Genomic DNA, 18,952 nt, shown 5'->3' with positions numbered 1-18,952 from the left:
TAGCAACAGTAGTAGTAGCAACAGCAGCAGTAGTAGTAGCAACAGCAACAGTAGTAGTAGCAACAGTAGTAGTAGCAACAGTAGTAGTAGCAACAGCAACATTAGCAACAACAACAGTAGTAGTAGCAGCAGCAACAGTAGTAATAGCAACAGCAACAGTATTAGTAGCAACAACAGTAGTAATAGCAACAGCAACAGTAGTAGTAGCAACAGCAACAGTAGTAATAGCAACAGCAACAGTAGTAGTAGCAGCAACAGTAGTAGTAGCAACAAGAACAGTAGTAGCAGCAGCAACAGTAGTAGTAGCAGCAACAACAGTAGCAACAGCAACAGTAGTAATAGCAACAGCAACAGTAGTAGTAGCAACAGCAACAGTAGTAGTAGCAGCAGCAACAGTAGCAACAGCAACAGTATTAGTAGCAACAGCAACAGTAGTAGTAGCAACAGTAGTAGTTGCAACAGTAGTAGTAGCAACAGCAACAGTAGTAGTATCAACAGCAACAGTAGTAGCAACAGCAACAGTAGTATTAGCAACAGCAACAGTAGCAGTAGCAGCAGCAGCACCAGTAGTAGGAACAGTAGTATTAGCAACAGCAACAGTAGTAAACATTAAAATGGTATAAAATACCGACAGGTTGTTAGGTAAGACACATATGCAACAGTTCGGTATCTTTATTTCGAAACGTTTCGCCTACACAGTAGGCTTCTTCAGTCGAGTACAGAAAAGTTGATAGAAGCAGAAGAAACTTGAAGACGATGTAATAAGAACATAAGAAAGAAGGAACACTGCAACAGGCCTACTGACCCATGCAGAGCAGGTCCATGTCCCCCCCCCCGGATTAGACCAATGACCCACCCAGTCTGGTCATCCCCACTCAAGGACGGAGCACTGTACCAGACCCAGCAGCACAAGCTAGTCAGGTCCAACTCACACCCACCCACACCCACTCATGTATTTATCTAACCTATTTTTAAAACTGCACAACGTTTTAGCCTGAATAACTGTACTCGGGAGTTTGTTCCACACATCCACAACTCTATTACCAAACCAGTGCTTTCCTATATCCTTCCTGAATCTGAATTTTTCCAACTTAAAACCATTGCTGCGAGTCCTGTCTTGGCTGGAAATTTTCAGCACTATTTACATCCCCCTTTATTTATTCCTGTTTTCCATTTATACACCTCGATCATATCCCCCCTAATTCTACGCCTTTCGAGAGAGTGCAGATTCAGTGCCTCAGTCTATCCTCATAGGGAAGATTTCTGATACATGGGATCATCTTTGTCATCCTCCTTTGTACGTTTTCCAGAGCATTTATATCCATTCTGTAATACGGTGACCAGAACTGAGCAGCATAGTCTAAATGAGGCCTAACCAAGGATATATAGAGTTGAAGAACAACCTGAGGACTTCTATTATTTATACTTCTAGATATGAAGCCAAGAATTCCGTTAGCTTTATTGCGAACACTAATGCACTGTTGTCTTGGTTTTAGATTACTGCTAACCAGAACTCCTAAATCCTTTTCGCAATCGGTAGTATTAAGATCTACATTATTTAGTTTATATGTGTCATGGTTATTTAACTGTCCAACATTTAGAACTTTGCATTTGTCAATATTAAACTGCATCTGCCACTTCTCCGACCATTGCATCAGTCTATTCAAATCATCCTGGAGTGCTCTAGCGTCCTCATTAGAATGAATTGGACGGCCTATTTTGGTGTCATCAGCAAATTTGCTTATGTCGCTATTTATTCCCTCATCTATGTCGTTTATGTAAATTGTGAACAACAACGGGCCCAACACTGACCCCTGAGGAACACCGCTTGTGACGTGCCCCCATTCTGATTTCTCCTCATTTATGCAAACTCTCTGCTGTCTATTTGTCAGCCATGCCTCTACCCAGGAAAAAATTTCTCCTCCTATTCCGTGTGCCTTAAGTTTCCTCAGTAGCCTCTGGTGTGGAACTCTATCGAAAGCCTTACTGAAATCCATATACACAATATCATATTCATTACCATGATCTACCTCCTCAAACACCTTAGTGAAAAAAGTTAGTAATCAGTCCATCACCCTTAAAGTTTTGAGGTGGTCAGTCCCTCAGTCTGGAGAAGAGTATTGTTCCATAGTCTGAAACAATATGGAGTTGAAGTGACAGGATGGAGCCTTATATAACGCCGTAACGGCTTGACAAAGCTCCTGGAGAGCGAAACGTTGCCACAGTAAAAATGTCACATTAGGGACTATTGTAAGGATAGCATAGAGACTATTGTAAGGATAGCATAGGGACTATCGTAAAGATAGCATAGGGACTATTGTAAGGATAGCATAGAGACTATTGTAAGGATAGCATAGGGACTATCGTAAAGATAGCATAAGGACTATCGTAAAGATAGCATAGGGACTATTGTAAGGATAGCACAGGGACTATTGTAAGGATAGCATAGGGACTATCGTAAGGATAGCATAGGAACTATCGTAAGGCTAGAGTAAAGATTATCGTAAGGATAGTATAGTGAATATCGTAAGCATAGTATTGTGACTCACAAAAGAATAGTATTGGGACTATCGTAATGATAATATAGTGACTATCGTAAAGACAGTATAGTGAATATCGTAAGATAACAGTATAAGGACTATCGTAAGATAACAGTATAGGGACTATCGTAAGAGAATTGAATAGGGACTATCGTAAGAGAATTGAATAGGGACTATCGTAAGAATATAACGACTATCGTTAAGATAGTATAGTAACTGTAAGTGAATAGTATAGTGACTATTGTAATTATGGCATAGTGACTATCATAAAGATATAGTGACTATCGTAAAGATGGTATAGTGACTATCGTAATTATGGCATAGTGACTATCATAAAGATATAGTGACTATCGTAAAGATGGTATAGTGACTATCGTAATTATGGCATAGTGACTATCATAAAGATGGTATAGTGAGCATCGTAAAGATGGTATAGTGACTATCGTAAAGATGGTATACTATCGTAAGGATGTAAAGTAAAAGGACACAAGTGCAACTAATGTGACATTTATTGTGGCAACGTTTCGCTCTCCAGGAGCTTTATCAAGCCATTACGATGGCTTGATAAAGCTTGATAAAGCTCCTGGAGAGCGAAACGTTGCCACAATAAATGTCACATTAGTTGCACTTGTGTCCTTTTACTTTACATATTGTCGGTAATTCTACCAACTTTATTACTATCGTAAGGATGGTATAATGACTATCGTAAAGATGGTATAGTGACTATCGTAAGGATGGTATACTATCTTAAAGATGATATAGTAACTATCGTAAGGATGGTATAGTGACTATCGTAAGGATGGTATACTATCTTAAAGATGATATAGTAACTATCGTAAGGATGGTATAGTGACTATCGTAAGGATGGTATACTATCTTAAAGATGATATAGTAACTATCGTAAGGATGGTATAGTGACTATCGTAAGGATGGTATACTATCTTAAAGATGATATAGTAACTATCGTAAGGATGGTATAGTGACTATCGTAAGGATGGTATACTATCTTAAAGATGATATAGTAACTATCGTAAGGATGGTATAGTGACTATCGTAAGGATGGTATACTATCTTAAAGATGATATAGTAACTATCGTAAGGATGGTATAGTGACTATCGTAAGGATGGTATACTATCTTAAAGATGATATAGTAACTATCGTAAGGATGGTATAGTGACTATCGTAAGGATGGTATACTATCTTAAAGATGATATAGTAACTATCGTAAGGATAATATAGTAACTATCGTAAGGATGGTATAGTGACTATCGTAAGGATGGTATAGTGGCTATCGTAAAGATGGTATAGTGACTATCGTAAGGATGGTATAGTGACTATCGTAAAGATGGTATAGTGACTATCGTAAAGATGGTATAGTGACTATCGTAAGGATGGTATAGTGACTATCGTAAGGATGGTATAGTGACTATCGTAAGGATGGTATAGTGACTATCATAAAGATGGTATAGTGACTATCGTAAGGATGGTATAGTGACTATCGTAAGGATGGTATAGTGACTATCATAAAGATGGTATAGTGACTATCGTAAGGATGGTATAGTGACTATCGTAAGGATGGTATAGTGACTATCATAAAGATGGTATAGTGACTATCGTAAGGATGGTATAGTGACTATCGTAAGGATGGTATAGTGACTATCGTAAGGATGGTATAGTGACTATCATAAAGATGGTATAGTGACTATCGTAAGGATGGTATAGTGACTATCGTAAGGATGGTATAGTAACTATCGTAAAGATGGTAGTAACTATGGTAAGGATGCTATATAGAGGATAAACAAAACACAGATGTAGTATACACAGGCCTTGCAAAAGCTATCGACAAGTGTGACCATGGTGTAATAGCACACAAAATGCGGGATAAATGAATAACAGGAAAAGTTGGTAGATGGATCTATAACTTCCTGACAAATAGAATACAAAGAGTAATAGTAAACAGAGTCAAGTCTGAGGCAGCCATGGTGAAAATCTCTGTTCCGCAAGGCACAGTACTCGCTCCCATTCTATTCCTCGTCCTTATTTCTGTCATAGACAGAGATATAAGCCATAGCTCCGTGTCTTCCTTTGTGGATGACACCCGGATCATCATGGCAGTGACCTCAGTCGAAGACACCGCGAGACTCCAGGCGCACATCAACCAAATCTTTGAATGGTCCACTACAAACAATATGAAGTTCAACGAGGAGAAATTTCAACTACTCAGATATGGAAAACTTGAAGAAATTAAAAATGTGTCAGGGTATACCACAAATTCTAACCATACAATAGAGCGGAAAAGTAATGTGAAGGACCTGGGAGTGATAATGTCAAGAGAATCTCGCCTTCAAAGACCACAACAACATATCTACCTCATCCGCTAGGAAAATAATAGAATGGATAATGAGAACCTTCAAAACTAGGGATGCCGATTCCATGATGATTCTCTTCAAATCGCTTGTGCTCTCTAGGCTGGAATACTGCTGTACACTAACGGCCCCCTTTCAAGGCTGGCGACATTGCAGACCTGGAGAGTGTACAAAGAACTTTCACGGCACACATAAGTGTGATAAGGCACCTAAACTACTGGGAACGGTTGAAGGTCCTTGATCTGTATTCCCTGGAACGCAGGCGAGAGAGATACATGATAATATACACTTGGAAGGTCCTGGAGGGATTGGTACCAAACCTGCACACGAAAATCACTCCATATGAAAGCAAAAGACTCGGCAGGAGATGCAACATTCCCCCGATGAAAAGTAGGGGCGCCACAGTCTTGGGCCCCGGACACAATAAGTGTCCGGGGCCCAAGACTGTTCAATTGCTTCCCAGCAAACATAAGGGGGATTACCAATAGACCCCTGACTTTTTTCAAGAAGGCACTGGACAGGCTTCTAAAGTCAGTTCCTGACCAACCAGGCTGTGATTCGTACGTCAGCTTGCGTGTGGACAGCAGTAACAGCCTGATTGATCAGATCCTGATCCACCATGAGGCCTGGTCTCAGACCGAGCCGCGGGGGCATTGACCCCTGAAACTTTCTCCAGGTAAACTCCAGGATGGTATAGTGACTATCGTAAAGATGGTATAATGACTATCGTAAAGATGGTATAATGACTATCGTAAAGATGGTATAATGACTATCGTAAGGATGGTACAGTTACTATCGTAAGGATGGTATAATGTCTATTGTAAGGATGGTATAATGACTATCGTAAGGATGGTATAATGTCTATCGTAAGGATGGTACAGTGACTATCGTAAGGATGGTATAGTTACTATCGTATGGATGGTACAGTTACTATCGTAAGGATGGTACAGTGACTATCGTAAGGATGGTACAGTGACTATCGTAAGGATGGTATAGTTACTATCGTAAGGATGGTATAACGTCTATTGTAAGGATGGTACAGTGACTATCGTAAGGATGGTACAGTGACTATCGTAAGGATGGCATAGTTACTATCGTAGGGTCGCGACATTTACATCTAGCTGTAATCTTGCGCACCATTTCCGCTTCTCAACTTTTCCCGCGCAAAAATATTGTTGTGGTTGTCCTTGGTTTCCCGCGCTTTTCTGCTCTTCCTTATAACTGTTTATTTTGTGTTCGTACCTGTTTGTCAGGAAGGGTTGGTAACTGTGTCAGGAAGTGTTGGTAACTGTGTGTCAGGAAGGGTTGGTAACTGTGTGTCAGGAAGGGTTGGTAACTGTGTGTCAGGAAGTGTTGGCAACTGTGTGTCAGGAAGTGTTGGTAACAGTGTGTCAGGAAGGGTTGGTAACTGTGTGTCAGGAAGTGTTGGTAACTGTGTGTCAGGAAGTGTTGGTAACTGTCTTTTGGGAAGGGTTGGTACCTGTGTGTCAGGAAGGGTTGGTAACTGTCTTTTGGGAAGGGTTGGCACCTGTGTGTCAGGAAGGGTTGGCACCTGTGTGTCAGGAAGGGTTGGTACCTGTGTGTCAGGAAGGGTTGGCACCTGTGTGTCAGGAAGGGTTGGTACCTGTGTGTCAGGAAGGGTTTGTAACTATCTTTTGGGAAGGGTTGGCACCTGTGTGTCAGGAATGGTTGGTAACTGTCTTTTGGGAAGGGTTGGCACCTGTGTGTCAGGAAGGGTTGGCACCTGTGTGTCAGGAAGGGTTGGTACCTGTGTATCAGGAAGGGTTGGTACCTGTGTGTCAGGAAGGGCTGGTATCTGTGGGTCAGGAAGGGTTGGTATCTGTGTGTCAGGAAGGGTTGGTACCTGTGTGTCAGGAAGGGTTGGTATCTGCATATCAGCATGGATCAGGGTCTGATTAACCAGGCTATTACTGTTGGCCGTACGCAAACTGACGTACAAACCACAGCCCGGCTGGTCAGGCACTGACTTTAGGTGCCTGTCCAGTGCCTTCTTGAAGACAGCCAGGGGTCTATTGGCAATCCCCCTTATGTATGCTGGGAGACAGTTGAACAGTCTTGGGCCCCGGACACTTACTGTGTTGTCTCTCAGTGTACTCGTGGCGCCGCTGCTTTTCATCGGGGGAATGTTGCATCTCCTGCCGAGTCTTTTGCTTTCATAGGAAGTGATTTTCGTGTGCAAGATTGGTACTAATCTCTCCAGGATTTTCCAAATGTATATTATGATGAGTCTCTCTTGCCTGCATTCCAGGGAATACAAATCAAAGGACTTCAACCATTCCCAGTAATTTAGGTGCCTTATCGTACTTATGTGTGCTGTGAAAGTTCTTTGTACATTCCAGATCAGCAATTTCGCCTCTTTTGAAGGGGGCCGTTAGTGTACAACAGTATTCCAGCCTAGAGAGAATAAACAATTTGAAGGGAATCATCATGGGCTTAGCGTCTCTAGTTTTGAAGGTTCTCATTATCCATCCTATCATTTTCCTAGCGGATGAGGTAGATACATTGTTGTGGTCTTTGAAGGCAAGATTCTCTGACATTATCACTCTCAGGTCTTTCATGTTACTTTTTCACTCTATTGTATGGTAAATATTTAATCCTCAAGTTTTCCATATCTGAGTAGTTGAAATTTCTCTTCATTGAACTTCGTATTGTTTTGAGTGGCCCCTTTGAAGATTTGGTCGATGTCCTCTTGGAGTCTTGCAGTTTTGCAATCAATTATTCTTTTTTTTTATCCAGGGTTTGTCAAGGTTAGGTTAAGGATCCCTAGCTTAACTAACAAGCTATTTACAGGTTAAGGATTCCTAGCTTAACTAACAAGCTATTTACAGGTTAAGGATTCCTAGCTTTATTGACAAGCTCTCGGGTGTCCACCGCAAAGGAAGACGCGGACTTATGTCTTACATCTCTGTCTGTGTCAGATATGAGGATGAGGAATTGGATGAGAGCGAGTACTGTGCCTTGTGGAACAGAGCTTTTCACCGTAGCTGCCTCAGACTTTACTCTGTTTACTATTACTCTTTGTGTTCTATTGTCAGGAAGTTATAGATCCATCTACCAACTTTTCCTGTTATTCTTTTATAACGCATTTTATGCGCCATTACACCATGGTCACACTTGTCGAAGGCTTTTGCAAAGTCTGTATGTACTACATCTGGATTTTGTGTATCGTCTATAGCATCCCAGACCTTGTCATAGTGGTCCAGTAGCTGGGACAGGCAGGAGCGACCTGTTCTAAACCCATGTTGCCCTGGGTTGTGTAACTGATGGATATCTAGGTGGTTGGCGATCTTGCTTCTTAGAACCCTTTCAAAGATTTTTATGATATGGGATGTTAGTGCTATCGGTCTGTAGTTCTTTGCAATTGCTTTACTGTCACCTTTGTGGAGTGGAACTATGTCTGTTGTTTTTAGTGAATGTGGGATGACCTCTGTGTCCATGCTACCTCTCCATGAGTCTGGGTCTGGGGCAGAGTGCATGAGTTGGTAAGTGTGTTTCGGGAAGTGTCGCTAACTGTTGAGTATTGTGTCAGTAAGTAATAGTAACTGTGTCAGTAGGTGCTGGTTGTTATGTCAGTATTGTGTCGGTAAGTGTTGGTTGTTGTGTCAGTATTGTGTCCGTAGTGCTGGTTGTGTTAGTTGTGTCAGTAAGTGCTGTTTGTTGTGTCATCAGTGTCAGTAAGTGCTGGTTGCTGTGTCAGCAAGTGCTGTACCTAGTAACCTTCGCCCTCTGCACCTCAGTGATGCGAGAGATTTACCCTGGTGACCTGTAACACAAGTTAACCTCCGGCCCTTGTACCTCCAGGATGCTGGAACCAGCCCAGGTTACGCTTCACTACGCCCCCTCAACCTCAGTCATGTGACAGAAATCCCCTCTATGGGCTTAACTATTCTCAAAAAAAAAAAAATCTCTCTCTCTCTCTCTCTCTCTTTCTCTCTCTCTCTCTTTATCTATGTATCTATCTATCTATCTCTCTCTCTCATGTGTTTTAACGTGATTTTGTGTCCATGTCCACATTTATTAATTTTACGTATTATTCGTGTTTTTGTACATTATGTATGTCGTATCTATTCTCTCTCTCGCGCGCACGCACACACACACACACACACACACACACACACACACACACACACACACACACACACACACACACACACACACACACGACACTGGAGGACAGGAGGGTTAGGAGAGACATGATAACGACATACAAAATACTGCTAGGAATTGACAAGGTGGACAAAGACAGGATGTTCCAGAGATGGGACACAGGAACAAGGGGTCACAACTGGAAGTTGAAAACTCAGATGAGTCAGAGATGTTAGTAAGTATTTCTTTAGTCATAGAGTTGTCAGGGAGTGCAATAATTTGGCAAGTGATGCAGTGGAGGCGGGAACCATACATAGTTTTAAGACGAGGTATGATAAAGCTCATTAAGCAGGGAGAGAGAGGACCAAGTAGCGATCAGTGAAGAGGCGGGGCCAGGAGCTATGTCTCGACCCCTGCATCTACAAATAGGTGAGTACACACACACACAACACACATTGTTACACACACACATGCATGCACACACACATACACACACACACACACACAGGCGGGGCCAGGAGCTATGACCCTACCCCTGCAACCACTATTAGGTGGGTACAATTAGAGTACACACACATAAACACACAATGTTAAACTCCCATGTAAAGAGCTTTAATTCTGTCTTATGTTTGCAGTTGTGAACTTCAACTGTAGCAGACGTGAGGGGCATCAAAGAAGAAACTCCAGAGTGCTGGTAATTGGTGGGCGTGTGATGGTGGGCGTCGGTGTGGGTGGTGGGCGTGCGTGAGGCTGCCCTCCACTATGCACACAGTGCGGCCCAGTGCCCCGCATCAAACCCGCAGTCAGCCACAAGTGTCTCGCACTGAATCTTTGAGGTCGGAGCGCTCAGACAAGCGGGTGTCCTTCAATAAGGACGTCGGAGTGAAGCATATTCCGCGGGGCGCACAAAAGACCACAGTTCGCATCAGTCCAAACCGCGACGACGAGTGGGCCAATTGTTCGCAAGTGCACCGCGAACCTGTCTCACTGTCATCACGGGAGCTGGAGCAGCAAGCTGAGCATCTGGTCAAGCTACTGGATCACGTCAACTGTGACGTAAACACCCGCTCCCTTGATCGTCCTTCCAAAAACAAGAACAGCAATACGAAGAACCTGGCCCATCACACCTACAATAACGTTCTCTTTAACAACGTCAAAAACACCAACGTGATAAACGGAGAGAATCGTGGGCGGCCAAGGGACCTTCCTGCCTCCCGGACCACAAACCCTATCAACAGGAGGATCAAGGGTGACGTTAACAGAACCCGTGCTCATCATCCCCTTCCTAACGGTGGGCCTCTCTCCCATCGGCACAAATCCGCCGATCATTTACCTGACACAGAACTAGAAGATTCCCCGCCCCTGCCTCGACGAGGTAACCATCTAGCTGCCCATAAGTCTGTTCCCGACCTGTATGCCCCATACTCCAAAAGAGAAGGTTCTGGTCAGCGTGAGAACAATTTTCACCATGCTGAGAATCGCAGCAGCAACCTGAGTCGAGCAGCACCAGCCTCGGCCTACAAATCTGTAGACAATCTTGCAGACGGCAGCAGTCAGGGCATAGGCAGCCGTCTTCAAGGATTCAAGTCGGTGGGAAATCTTCCATCAGCGGCGATTTCCGAAACGGACGACGATTTCGACCAGTATCCATTATATAAACCCCGCGTGGGCAAGATCATCAAGAAATTCAACAAAAACGCCGAGGAGGTGCCACATCAGCCACTGACGGAGCTAAGTGAAATGGAACCGGGTCAGCGGGGGACCCTTGAACCTGACCGCTACCGCAACCACAACAACAACCAACCCTTCAGCTACACTGGCACAGCACCTTTGGCCTCTGTACAAGCCGTCAGGAGACTTTCCCCGCCCCGTGATACAGGCCGCCCAACCCCACCCCGAGATACAGGCCGCCCTACCCCTCCCCGTGATACCCCACCTCGTGAAGCCCCTGTCTACGCGCAGGTCAATAAGCGTGACGGTCGTCCACCCCACGCCAGTGGACGTCGAGAAATGGACAGAAACTACCACAACTCTCGCCAGGAGAGAGAGTACTCCGCCAAGATCATCATCACAGAAGATGACACGGACCGCCATCGTTCCCCTTACCACGACCCCTATGATGACCACTACCATGACACACCACCTAAGAACCAATATCAGGACGACGACGATGATGACGACGACGCCTACGAGAGCTACCAGGTACCTGAGGACAACCTGAGGCGCTTGATTCACGATGATCTAGAAGAATACAAGGAACACTTCAACAATAACATTAATATGTCATCTGTGGGAGTGCAGACAGAGTCACTGCCTAAAGCCCCAACTCGCTCACGCCAACGAAGTCACAAGAGCCCAGCGCCCTCTCCCACCCGAACCCCAGTTCATAACAAACAGCCCATGCAAAAGCAGGCATTCAGGCAGCAGGAACAACCACTCCGACATCAGGAGCAGAAGCAACAACCACCTACTTACCACCAGTCAAAACAGCAGAATTACTTCCCTCATCAGGAGCAGCAGCGAGGCCGAACAAGCATCCATAATAACTTGACCTCAGCCACGCTTGTTCGACAAGTCAATCATGGTTTTGGCAGGACTGATCGTTCTCCTTCACCGCCGCCACGAGTTTCTGCCACCCGCCAGCCACGTCGGAATGTTGTTCCACTCCTTTCTGATACCTCAGACTCCGAGGGGGAATACCGGGGACGTACAGTGGACCCACTGGCTAGAATCAGAGATCAGGTGATGCAGCGGGAGAAGCTGCAAGAGGAAGAGGAGGAAGAGGAAGAAGCTACTGCTGTGGCTCGGTTGAGGCGGCCACCTCTACAAGAGAGCTCCACCATGCCATATCGGGCTGAAGAGATGACGCCTTTGACCATCGACGAGGTGGATGCTCTTAGTCTCGTTATGGAAGACACGGGTAGAAAATCTCTTGTAGTCTCCAACCAAGCACAGTCGACCACCGTCACCCGTGTTTCCAACCACCGGTCTCGTCACACGGAGACCATCACAGAGCGCCACCATACTACTCGTGAGCCCATCACAGAGCACCAGCACACCAGCCGTGAACCTGTTACAGAGCACCACCACACCACTCGTGAACCCATCCAAGAGCGCCACCACTCTGAACCCCGCGAAAAAGACAGCCTCTCGCGGCCTCAAAAGCCGCTAAGAGATAAAAACCATGCCTCCCGTGAGGCCACGCCCACGCGGAAGGGAAGGGACACACCCACACACAAGGACCAACCTACCCTGGAGAAGAAAAAAAATAACCTGGAAAAGAATAAGAAGAACAACCTGGAGAAGGAGCGAGTCACTAAGGCTGCAGCTAAGCAAAAGGAAGAGAAAAAGAAGAAGAAACGGATCAAGATCAAGTTCTTCTACGACCCTCGACCCCAGGACGACCCTGATGTGGACCCCCTAGCTAACTTCACGGAATTCCGGGGTACATCTTCTGACGAGCGAGTCTCGCCTCGTAACGACCGCACCGATCTGGACGATACACGAGACGATCCGGTAAAACGACGCAGTGAGGAGCGAGAGATTAGCGGTGGAGACGATTATCAGCGTCGTCGCGATCTGCCAGATGTCTTGGAAGATGCAACCCCCATTAGAGAGCTTCGTGCAGGGTCCCGCGAGCGTCTGGATACAACGCCGCGAGCAGGAAAGCGTGGCCAGCGAGACAACGCTCGAGAGAGATCCTACGACTCTTACGACTATAAGCGCCGAGGCTCCAAAGACTCCAGGGACTCCCGTGACAATCGCAGTCGTTCCCGCGACGACCACGCCCCCTACGACGACGAGCGCGACGAGAGACGCAATAACTACGAGCGCACGAGGGAGTACGACCACCACGACGAGGAGGACGAGGTGGATGAACGGGGGTCACCGGATGGCAGGCCAGGTCGTAGTCTCAGCGATAAGTATCGAACCGGTCCCTTATACGACCCTCCTGACGACCCACACTTGGACGACCACCAGGATGACCACCTCCCACATCAGCCACAGCCACAGCCCCCATCAGAGGTAAAATAATTTGATAGGTTTAATACCGACTGCATGAGAGCCAGTCTGGCTGTATTTCGACTGTTCACTTGCTTCGAGGGAAGGGTTCCTGGACACCATGTAACAGAGATTCAGATAACAGATCTTAATCTGTAAATGAGCAGAATTCGGATAACGAACTGAGCTGATATAAGATAACCTCTAAACCTGTAAGATGAGTCGGAATAACAGCTTATAGGCAGGTTAAGATTTGAGAAACGATAATGTTATTATATTATCATATTTAAGTACCTTATCTGAGGTAGGATAATAACTGTTAGTACATTATCTGAGGTAGGATAATAGCTGTTAGTACATTATCTGAGGTAGGATAATAGCTGTTAGTACATTATCTGAGGTAGGATAATAGCTGTTAGTACATTAGCTGAGGTAGGATAATAGCTGTTAGTACATTATCTGAGGTAGGATAATAGCTGTTAGTACATTATCTGAGGTAGGATAATAGCTGTTAGTACATTAGCTGAGGTAGGATAATAGCTGTTAGTTCATTAAATGAGACAGGATAATTGCTCTTAGCCTATAAATGTGATATGATACCATCTGATAGCCAGTATATGAACCGAAGTTGGATAACACAATTAGGATAATTTCCCTAAGTCAATGAAAGAGCTAAGGTAGGATAACATCTCTTAACCTATAAACCGCTCTTAGCCAGTTAATGAGCTGAGGAAGGATATTATTGTTTCAGCATGTCAACTAGCTGAGGAAGGATATTATTGTTTCAGCATGTCAACTAGCTGTGGAAGGATGTTATTGTTTCAGCATGTCAACTAGCTGAGGAAGGATATTATTGTTTCAGCATGTCAACTAGCTGTGGAAGGATATTATTGTTTCAGCATGTCAACTAGCTGAGGAAGGATATTATTGTTTCAGCATGTCAACTAGCTGAGGAAGGATATTATTGTTTCAGCATGTCAACTAGCTGTGGAAGGATATTATTGTTTCAGCATGTCAACTAGCTGTGGAAGGATATTATTGTTTCAGCATGTCAACTAGCTGAAGTAGGATATTATTGTTTCAGCATGTCAACTAGCTGAGGAAGGATATTATTGTTTCAGCATGTCAACTAGCTGAGGAAGGATATTATTGTTTCAGCATGTCAACTAGCTGAAGTAGGATATTATTGTTTCAGCATGTCAACTAGCTGAAGTAGGATATTATTGTTTCAGCATGTCAACTAGCTGAAGTAGGATATTATTGTTTCAGCATGTCAACTAGCTGTGGAAGGATATTATTGTTTCAGCATGTCAACTAGCTGAGGAAGGATATTATTGTTTCAGCATGTCAACTAGCTGAGGAAGGATATTATTGTTTCAGCATGTCAACTAGCTGAGGAAGGATATTATTGTTTCAGCATGTCAACTAGCTGTGGAAGGATATTATTGTTTCAGCATGTCAACTAGCTGAGGAAGGATATTATTGTTTCAGCATGTCAACTAGCTGAGGAAGGATATTATTGTTTCAGCATGTCAACTAGCTGAGGAAGGATATTATTGTTTCAGCATGTCAACTAGCTGAGGAAGGATATTATTGTTTCAGCATGTCAACTAGCTGAGGAAGGATATTATTGTTTCAGCATGTCAACTAGCTGAGGAAGGATATTATTGTTTCAGCATGTCAACTAGCTGAGGAAGGATATTATTGTTTCAGCATGTCAACTAGCTGTGGAAGGATATTATTGTTTCAGCATGTCAACTAGCTGAGGAAGGATATTATTGTTTCAGCATGTCAACTAGCTGAGGAAGGATATTATTGTTTCAGCATGTCAACTAGCTGAGGAAGGATATTATTGTTTCAGCATGTCAACTAGCTGAGGAAGGATATTATTGTTTCAGCATGTCAACTAGCTGAGGAAGGATATTATTGTTTCAGCATGTCAACTAGCTGAAGTAGGATAACAGCAGTTAGTCTGTATATGAGCTGGGGTGGGATAACAGAACTTAAGATGCCAGTGAGTCCAGTTAGTCTCTTAATATGTAAATAACTGGAAATAGAATAACAGTTGTTGACCAGAATATTCAACCGTGCAGAAACTTATCTTTACGCTTATTTCATGAATATTTCAACTCCAACTACAGAAATTAATTTATTTGTATATATATGGAGATATGCGCATTTCTTTGTGTAAATACACTGGGAAATATATATATATGTCGTGCCGAATAGGCAGAACTTGCGATCTTGGCTTAAATAGCAACGTTCATCTTGCCATATAGGACAAGTGAAAATTTGTGTTTGCAATAATTTCGCCAAAATCATTCTGAAACTAACGAAAAAAATATATTTCACTGTGTTTGTTTAGTATTAAATTATTGTAAACAAATCTAAAATATATTTAGTTGGGTTAGGCTAAAATAAATTGTGTTTGTTATAATAAGGTTAGGTAAGTTTTCTAATATTCTTTTGGTGCAAAATTATAATTTTTTACATCAACATTAAAGAAAAAAATATATATTTAAACGTATAAGAGAAAATTTCAGAAAGGACTTAATTTTAAACGAGTTCTTGCTAAATGACCAGTTTTACATATTCGGCACGACATATATATATATATATATATATATATATATATATATATATATATATATATATATATATTATATAGTCCCTTTATATAAAGGGAAGGGGGACAAAAGAGATTGTAAAAATTATAGAGGAATAAGTTTACTGAGTATACCAGGATAATTGTATGGTAGGATTATTATTGAAAGAATTAGAGGTAAGACAGAATGTAGGATTGCGGATGATCAAGGAGGTTTTAAAGTGGGTAGGGGATGTGTAGATCAAGTGTTTACATTGAAACATATGTGAACAGTATTTAGATAAAGGTAGGGAAGTTTTTATTGCATTTATGGATTTAGAAAAGGCATATGATAGAGTGGAGGAGCAATGTGGCAGATGTTGCAAGTATATGGAATAGGTGTTAAGTTACTAAATGCTGTAAAGAGTTTTTATGAGGATAGTGAGGCTCAGGTTAGGGTGTGTAGAAGAGAGGGAGACTACTTCCCGGTAAAAGTAGGTCTTAGGGATGTGTAATGTCACCATGAAATTAAGACACATGTGCAACATCTGGGTATCTTTATTGTAGACGTTTCGCCATCCAGTGGCTTTATCAATACAAATTCCAGGACATAACTTTATCAATGATAAAGCCACTGGATGGCGAAACGTCTACAATAAAGATACCCAGATGTTGCACATGTGTCTTAATTTCATCTTGTTGGTATTGCATACCATTCTTGCACAATGTCACCATGGTTGTTTAATATATTTATAGATGGGGTTGTAAAAGAAGTAAATGCTAGAGTGTTCGGGAGAGGGGTGGGATTAAATTATGAGGAATTAAATACAAAATGGGGATTGACACAGTTACTTTTTGCTGATGATACTGTGCGTATGGGAGTTTCTAAAGAAAAATTGCATAGGTTAGTGGATGAGTTTGAGAATGTGTGTAAAGGTAGAAAGTTGAAAGTGAACATAGAAAAGAGTAAGGTGATGAGGGTATCAAATGATTTAGATAAAGAAAAATTGGATATCAAATTGGGGAGGAGGAGTATGGAAAAAGTGAATGTTTTCAGATATTTGGGAGTTTGACGTGTCAGCGGATGGATTTATGAAGGATGAGGTTAATCATAGAATTGATGGATAAAAGGTGAGTGGTGCGTTGAGGTATATGTGGAGTCAAAAAACGTTATCTATGGAGGCAAAGAAGGGAATGTATGAAAGTATAGTAGTACCAACACTCTTATATGGGTGTGAAGCTTGGGTGGTAAATGCAGCAGCGAGGAGACGGTTGGAGGCAGTGGAGATGTCCTGTCTAAGGGCAATGTGTGGTGTAAATATTATGCAGAAAATTCGGAGTGTGGAATTTTTTTTTTTTTATAAAGATGATAGACGCTTGTAACAATCTACAGTTTTCTGCAGAGTTTCGAACTGGGGTTGTTGAGGTGGTTTGGTCATTTAGAGAGAATGAATCAAAGTAGAATGACATGGAGAGTATTTAAATCTGTAGGAAAAGGAAGGCGAGGTAGGGGTCGTCCTCGAAAGGGTTGGAAAGAGGGGGTAAAGGAGGTTTTGTGGGCGAGGGGCTTGGACTTCCAGCAAGCGTGCATGAGCGTGTTAGATAGGAGTGAATGGAGACGAATGATACTTGGGACCTGACGATCTGTTGGAGTGTGAGCAAGGTAATATTTAGTGAAGGGATTCAGGGAAACCAGTTATTTTCATATAGTCGGACTTGAGTCCTGGAAATGGGAAGTACAATGCCTGCACTTTAAAGGAGAGGTTTGGGATATTGGCAGTTTGGAGGGATATGTTGTGTATCTTTATACGTATATGCTTCTAAACTGTTGTGTTCTGAGCATCTCTGCAAAAACAGTGATTATGTGTGAGTGTGGTGAAAGTGTTGAATGATAAAAGTATTTTCTTTTTGGGGATTTTCTTTCTTTTTTGGGTCACCCTGCCTCGGTGGGAGACGGCCGACTTGTTAAAAAAAAATATATATATATATATATATATATATATATATATATATATATATATATATATATATATATATAATGTGTGTGTGTGTGTTATTTTAAATCATATAAAGATGTTCTTAATTCAAATAACTGGAGACACTCGTGTCTTTTCTTTGATCAGCCTCGATAACTTGTCATTCCCGAGGCTCTGTATGACCTCCACGGGTCTTTTAGTTCATAAAGGTACTAATAATAATAATAATAATAATAATAATAATTATAATAATGATAATAATGTCTTCAACAGGAGGAAGAGAAGAAAGAAAAGATAAATAGACAGAGAAACAAATTCCTGTCAGCTTTGATGAGTGATGGTCGGAACAAATCCTCCACCACCAAGACAAAGACCTCCAACACTAAGTCTTCCTCCAACACTGCCTCCAACACCAACACCAGCAAGAGCAAGTCCAAAGACCCTTCTCCCTCGAGGAAGACTAAGAAAGGACCGGCGCCACCTCAGCCCTCTCCACCACCACCCCAGGACACACCTGAGAAGTCGAAAACTCAGGTGAGATTGATATGTAACTCAACCTGACCTATCCATACACCACCACCCCAGGACACACCTGAGAAGTACAAACATCAGGTGACATTGACCTTTAACTCTGACCTGACCTTACAAACCCGTGTGACACAATTAAGAAGTCCAAACTTCAGGTGAGACTGACCTGATTCTGATCTAACCTTGAAATGCCCTGATTCTACTGGATCATCACCTGACTTAAATTTAGCCTGTTCTTGAATTAACTTTAGCCTACACTAGCTCCTGACTTTGTGAGCTGAATTAAGCCTGACTAGATTTCTAACTTAGACTCGACCTGAAGCCCTCATAGCATTGTTGGTGTTGATTTACTACTGTCCTGAGTTTGCCGATTTAAATTACACTTGACCTGGCCTGAATTTATTTTAAGGACCCTGCAAGTCATGTGTCCCGCTGTTAGCTACTGGCACTTATTTTGAGAAACTGGAGCTAACTGCCCTTTCTTCAGTTCAAGCCAGATTGCCTCTACTTTCCAAGGGTAAGCCAGTACTGGCTCAGCATGTCACTTTGAAAATGAATCTAAGAACACTGTTTTTCGGACTCTGGGGTATTACACTATTCTCACTTTGTTGCTTGGTACTCTGACACATGAGGGCACTATGTTGCTGTAGGCTTGGTGTGGGTACAACCTGTCTAGCTTAGTAGGAATGCTGCAGTGAGAAGTATCTGCGGATGGGGTTAGGACCACTAACGGTACCTTTGTGATGGAAACAGACTACACATTTGTGCTCATACTCTGTAGTCTCCATTGCCATCCTAGGCCAGAAATATTTCATCCTTGCCATTCTGACTCTGACATCTTTATCTAT

The 18,952-nt window shown here is 42.8% G+C and overlaps 1 protein-coding gene across 3 annotated transcripts in view; it reads left to right on the top strand.

Annotated features, from left to right (window-relative positions):
• Positions 1-18,952, top strand: part of LOC128684242 (serine/arginine repetitive matrix protein 2-like) — a 399,930-nt gene that overhangs the window by 350,198 nt on the left and 30,780 nt on the right. For all 3 annotated transcript variants that reach the window (XM_070094039.1, XM_070094041.1, XM_070094032.1), the window contains 2 exons: positions 9,650-13,040; positions 17,850-18,110. In XM_070094039.1, the coding sequence (XP_069950140.1) occupies positions 9,777-13,040; positions 17,850-18,110 (3,525 nt within the window). In that variant the 5' untranslated portion in view covers positions 9,650-9,776. The remainder of the gene's footprint in view (positions 1-9,649; positions 13,041-17,849; positions 18,111-18,952) is intronic.

This window comes from Cherax quadricarinatus, chromosome 4 (assembly GCF_038502225.1).
Source record: "Cherax quadricarinatus isolate ZL_2023a chromosome 4, ASM3850222v1, whole genome shotgun sequence".
Classification (NCBI taxonomy): Eukaryota; Metazoa; Arthropoda; class Malacostraca; order Decapoda; family Parastacidae; genus Cherax; species Cherax quadricarinatus.
The sequence above is the reverse complement of the archived record's forward strand: the minus strand, read 5'-3'. Positions and strand labels throughout refer to the sequence as shown.